General features: G+C 48.2%; 1 protein-coding gene across 2 annotated transcripts in view; it reads right to left on the bottom strand.

The window, feature by feature from the left end:
• Positions 1-6,000, bottom strand: part of fat1a (FAT atypical cadherin 1a) — a 115,970-nt gene that overhangs the window by 8,401 nt on the left and 101,569 nt on the right. For both annotated transcript variants that reach the window (XR_011930104.1, XM_072462567.1), the window contains 5 exons: positions 4,896-5,364; positions 3,209-3,362; positions 2,963-3,073; positions 1,538-2,178; positions 209-346 (listed from right to left, as the gene is read on the bottom strand). Coding sequence is in view for 1 of the 2 variants with exons in the window: in XM_072462567.1 (XP_072318668.1) it covers positions 209-346; positions 1,538-2,178; positions 2,963-3,073; positions 3,209-3,362; positions 4,896-5,364 (1,513 nt within the window). In the remaining variant the exon portion in view is untranslated. The remainder of the gene's footprint in view (positions 1-208; positions 347-1,537; positions 2,179-2,962; positions 3,074-3,208; positions 3,363-4,895; positions 5,365-6,000) is intronic.

The following is a 6,000-nucleotide window of genomic DNA, read 5'->3' as shown; positions in this document are numbered from 1 at the left end:
TGACCCATAGCAACCACATAGCAACCGTTTAGTCCACTCTGAGCGTGCAAAGAAAGACAGCGTTAGCATTCGGCGTTAGCATTCGGCAAGGAGCGAGAGAAGTCTGCGAGTGCGTCTGATCGCGTGTCGTTCGTTAGTCGATTGTGAGTGGCGTGTGTGTAGGGGGGCGGGGCAGGGGGCGGGGCAGGGGGCGGGGCGGAGGCCGTACCGTTGTCGTCGCAGGACTCGGACTGGAAGGAGCTGAGGGACTGCACTTCGGACATGCTCCCGCGGGTGCTGTACGGGTGGCACGCGCTCTCTTCCGCCGGCTTCTTGGCGAGGCACGGGTCCAGGTCCACCACTTTGGCTGGAGGAAGGAATGCAGCGTTTAGACAAAAAAAATTAAGTAAAAATAACAACAAAAACGTATATCAGTTTTTTGTTTTTTTGGTCCAGAAATGTGGTTTTAACGCACTGCAAAAAAAGTTGCGGTAACGATTACATGGGCGAGTCGCAGGTCGGACGACTTGATGAACTAAAAATGGATTTAAGATCAATATATTTAAAATTGTCCTATAAATTATTTGAAAATATATATATCCCACAATAGCAAATTTTTTAGGTTTATAATTGTACTTCCTGTTTGTAATTGATGACATCACACTAGGAAATGACTCGGCAAACACAGGGCCAAAATGATCAATTATTTTTGCTTTTGAATTGACAAATGAATATATATGAGCGCACTTTTATTTTGTTGAGTTGTTGTTTAAAGTGTCAAAAAAGTGTGTTTATTTTGTTTTTCTAATACATAAACTTCCTGTCCCAGTTGTGATGTCACTTCCTGTTATTTTCTACAGAGTTTTTGACGTTTTCTCCTCAAATACCTGCTCGGTTGGTATAAAACTATAATTTATATGTACAACAGGTATAAATACACTAAATAAAGTCCAAATTAGACAATTATAAAAACGTGTCATACGTCACTTTAAGTCATCTCTGGGCTCGATTGACTTTCTCTAGTGTTTTTCATCTATTCCTGCATTTTAAAGTGGATACGACACATGATTTAAGTCACATTGGGCTTCGTACTTCACATTTTCAAACCTCCACTAACAGTTGGAGAACACACTTTACAAAACACACCTCTGTTTCCGATAGAGGCGCCCTCTGCTGTCAGTCGTGGGAATGAACAAAGAAAAAACAAACGCTGAAGAGAGCCATGCGTTTGTCCTGAACACAGCTTGGATCTTCAAAAGTGTCGCAAATCAGATACTAACTGATACTAGTGTTGAAACGAGATACTTATACGAGCAAGTATACACTAAAAACAGAACTAGAATAAGTACCACAATGTTCAGGAAAGAAGGTACTGTAACTTTGTGTTGAAAATATCCGTCAATCGCCTAAAACCTCGACCTAAAAAGCACATTTTTTGAACTATCGTCGCGATGTACAAATATGTATCGAGAATTGCGTTTGTCGCCGAGTATCGCAGTCGAGTTTGAAGTGTTTCTGTTGGAATTGGGATACTTGCAACGAGAGGAAAAGCACGCACCGTCGTAGTCATAGTCCCAGTTGGGCTTCTGTATGGAGTCGCTGTCGGACACCGAGTTGGACGGAGGGGGCGGGGGCAGGTTGGGCGCCACGCTGCACACGGCCACGGTCTTGCGGTGGCCGTGCACCGCGTCCGGGTTGAAGGTGCTGAACTCCGGGTGCTCCGGAATGGCCGAGCCCTCGAAGGAGTTGCGGTCCAGGTTGTTCCGCGAGTCGCTGGGGATGCTGGGCGTGTAGGAGATGGGCCGCACCGGCACCTGCGGCGGGACGTCCGAGTAGATGTTCTTGTTCAGCTTGGAATCGAAATACGGCCGGTGGAGGAAGGAGTGCGGGATGCCGGAGCCCCCCGCCGGCTTGTCGTCCTCGTCCTTGGCCTTGGCGCGGCACGCTCTCTTCCGGACGAGCACGAAGAGGAGCACCAGGATGAAGATGCTGGAGACGAAGACCACGATGCCCACCACCTCCTCCAGGCCGATGTTCCAGGAGGTGGAGATGAAGTCGTTGCGGACCTCGGCGCGGAGCTCGCACGCCGCGCCGCTGAAGCCGGCCGAGCAGTTGCACTCGTACGAGCCGTAGGTGTTGTGGCACTGCCCGCCGCTGGAGCACGGGCTCTTCACGCACTCGTCCACGTCGGTCAAGCACCTGCAACGAAAGAAGACACGGAAGATTCTAGTCATCTCTGCGGAGGTTAAGGGCCGGGTCACGTCTACAGCCGGTCCTTCACTGCGGTTCTCCTACAGCAGGCGTGTCCAAACTACGGCTCGGGGGCCAAATGAGGCCCTCAGACCAATCCTTGTTGGCCCTCAGGCTTCCTCCTAAGATTTTTTATATTATAACAACCTATTATTTATGTTACAAGTATTGTTAAAGGCGTGGAGGCATGTCATATTCATGTGCATATAACTGCTGTAAATAAGAGTGTTTACTTTACCACTATGATTAGTATTATTTTTTCTTGTTAGCTTATTTTTTTTTTTTTTATCTTTTTATTATTCATTTTAACATAAGTTTTTTTTCAATTAAGAGTGTTATCTGTTCTTTTCTTCTGTATCTACTTGCGTTGCAACAACGAAATTTCCCCATTGTGTGGACAAATAAAGGCATATCTTATCTTATTTTGAAGGATTGACTTCAGTACAGTTCACTACAGCTTTCTCTCTGTCCCACTGGGTCTTTTCTTGCTCAAAAGGAGGGTTCGTTTCCCAGTCATTCATTTGCTTATTTTCTGTGAATATTGGTTAACCTGCTCGTCTTTTATTACCAAAGATTGTTCCAGTTCTTTTATGATCAAACTCCTGTTGGTTGATTCAACTTTGGTCTAGTTCTGGGCTCTAAAGTTGACCACAGTTGAAAGTGCTATAAAAGGCTCCAGACACCATCATGTTTCTGTATTTGCTTTACAGCGCTGTACACACGGAGGACATACCTCTCTCCCTGGAAGCCGGCTTCACATTCACAAACTGGACCGTCCAGACTGTCGATGCACTTCCCACTGTTCTTACACGGGTTGTCTCTGCAGTACGGGCCCATCTGGCACCTACGGCAACAGAAGAACACCGTCGTGAACACACTACGCACGTTTATTTGAGCTTCTTTGACCATATATATTTAGAATGTAACAACAGGTGGCTGCCTGACGTGGAGAACCTTCAAACGGGAGTCGGAGCCGTACCTTTGGCCGGAGTACTGCCCCCTGCACTGGCAGTAGAAGTCGCCGGCGCGGGGGACGCAGGTGCCCCCGTACAGGCACGGGTTGGACGCACACGGGCTGATCCCGATCTCACAGTGAGCGCCCATGAAGGAGGCGGGGCACTTGCAGAAGTAACCTGTAGTACACAACACAAGACGTGAATATGTAGACGTTTAGTGACATAATTCAGAGGCAGTGTGTGTTAATGAAGGCGTGGGAAAAAAGATGACAAATTAACTTGAATTTAATCTGTTTATCTTAATTTGACGTTGACGTTTTGACAACTTAAAATCTATTGATGGCCTTTTATTTTGTGTATTTATACCGGCTGTAAATATAAATGACTTACACCAGCTTTACACCAATCGAGGTGAAGAAAAGTTAAAAAAACAACGTAGTACTCACAAGGGACGCCATCCAAAGTTTACGCATCATTTACACAAAAGAAACAAACTTTTTTGACCCTCTAAAAAACATTTCAACAAATTAAAGATAGAAAATAACTAGACAAGTTTTTGCCCAGAGAGTAATTTCCTAGTGTGATGTCATCAATTGCAAACAGGAAGTGAAATTATAAACCTAAAAAATGAGCAATACTAAAATGTGAATAATTTTTTCACAAAATGTTATATATAATTATCGTCCGACCAGTAGGGGGCACTTTGCATCTCATCAACCCACAAATCCCTTAGCACGGTTTTATTAGAGCCTTAATAGATGTATTTTATATCAATGTTTGGTCTATTGTATAATGTATGATACGCTCAATGGAATCTAAATCAAAACTTCATTCAAACATATCTATTTATGTCATCTAAGCATTAAATCTAAAGTCAAAACGGCTCAAATCCAGATCATACTCAGAGTTTGAGTAGACATGTCTGCACTTTCTCCTCAACAGTTTGTTTACGAGTGTTTTCAGTGGTAATAGTCTTCAGCACTTCCTGCACATGCTCTGCAGAGGCCCTAGAGGGGGGGCGGGGCCTGGCGGGGGGGCCGGTCTTTAATGAGGAACAGAAGTGCGACACTTATTAGTGAGAGCGACTTCAAACAAACCTGCAGCATGTGGCATTTCACCGTAAAAAACAGGTGAAGTGGAGAGAATGAAGCTGGTTCTGAAGTCTATAAACGCACAACACCCAAAGTTAAACGCACCGCAGCTCAAATAGTCCCTTTATTTGAATTATTTTGCGCAGCCTTTCAAAATAGTCATTCAAATTGAGTCTTTGGTCACTTTTTTGGTGCAAAGTCTTGAGTTACCAGTGCTATTTTAACAAAACAATGCACCAAAACTCTTTATAGCACTGCAATATCGAAATAAAACCCAATTATTGCTACGTCTTTACTGTCAATTATTATCACAACTGCGCGGTGCCCCTTTAAAGTATTTAATTTAGAAGGATTCAATGACTTTGTTAAAGGGATATTATGAGTAATGAAGTCATCACCGAGCCTGAATCACCCTTAATAAAGTATTTGTTCTAAGAAATGAAGTCTTGTGTTCGTAATGTTCTTCTATTAAAATAACTTTATTTACAAGCGAGTTAGCGAAATGCTGATCGTGATTTTAGTTTAGAACAGAAACGCTTTACTCGCCGTTCCATCAGAGCCAAACGCATTCGTACGTTGGTCTTTTTAAAAAGGTGACGCTGGCAGAAGGGTGACGTACCTCCGTTGGGCAGTGACGCGCAGGTGCCCCCGTTGGTGCAGGGGTTGCTGAAGCAGCTCTCGGCGGGGGCCAGAGCGCAGCCCGGCGCCACGTCCACGATGTCCTCCAGGACGGCGTGGGCCCGGCGTGCCTTGGTGTTCAGCGGCAGCTCCTGGCCGTTCAGGCTGAGGGCCTCCATGCAGCCGCGGAAGCCGTTGGCGAGCGGCAGGCTGCGGCCGTGCCTCGCCGCCGCGTGTTGGCGCACGTGGCCGCCGAAGTAGATGCTGTTGTCCAGGTTGAGGGTGCGCAGCGTGCCGGGGGCGGTGCCCGAGGCGGCGTGCACCCGGTCCAGCACCAGCTTGGCGTAGTTGCCGTCCACCTCCAGGGAGAGCGTGTGCCACTCGCCGTCGTTCACCTGGGCGCTGTGCACGGACACCAGGCCCGGGCCGCTGCCGCAGTCGAACTTGTACTGCAGGCGCCCGTTCACGATCTGAGGGGAGGAGGGCGAGACTTAGAGACGGTCGAGGGGACAAGGGCGACACTTACAAACGGTCGAGGGGATGAGGGCGACACTTACAGACGGTCGAGGGGACGAGGGCGAGACTTAAAGACGTTGAGGGGACGAGGGCGAGACTTAAAGACGTCGAGGGGACGAGGGCGAGACTTACAGACGGTCGAGGGGACGAGGGCGAGACTTACAGACGGTCGAGGGGACGAGGGCGAGACTTACAGACGGTCGAGGGGACGAGGGCGAGACTTACAGACGGTCGAGGGGACGAGGGCGAGACTTAGAGACGGTCGAGGGGACGAGGGCGAGACTTACAGACGGTCGAGGGGACGAGGGCGAGACTTACAGACGGTCGAGGGGACGAGGGTGACACTTACAGACGGTCGAGGGGACGGGGGCGAGACTTACAGACGGTCGAGGGGACAAGGGCGACACTTACAAACGGTCGAGGAAACGAGGGCGAGACTTAGAGACGGTTGAGGGGACGAGGACGACACTTACAGACGGTCGAGGGGACGAGGGCGAGACTTAGAGACAGTCGAGGGGACGAGGGCGACACTTACAGACGGTCGAGGGGACGAGGGCGACACTTACAGACGGTCGAGGGGACAAGGGCGA

This window comes from Eucyclogobius newberryi, unplaced genomic scaffold (genome assembly GCF_026437365.1).
Source record: "Eucyclogobius newberryi isolate DKJ021-1_F unplaced genomic scaffold, fEucNew1.0.hap1 SCAF_4, whole genome shotgun sequence".
Taxonomy (NCBI): domain Eukaryota; kingdom Metazoa; phylum Chordata; class Actinopteri; order Gobiiformes; family Gobiidae; genus Eucyclogobius; species Eucyclogobius newberryi.
Note: the sequence above shows the minus strand (reverse complement) of the source record. Positions and strands in the feature narration are given on the sequence as shown.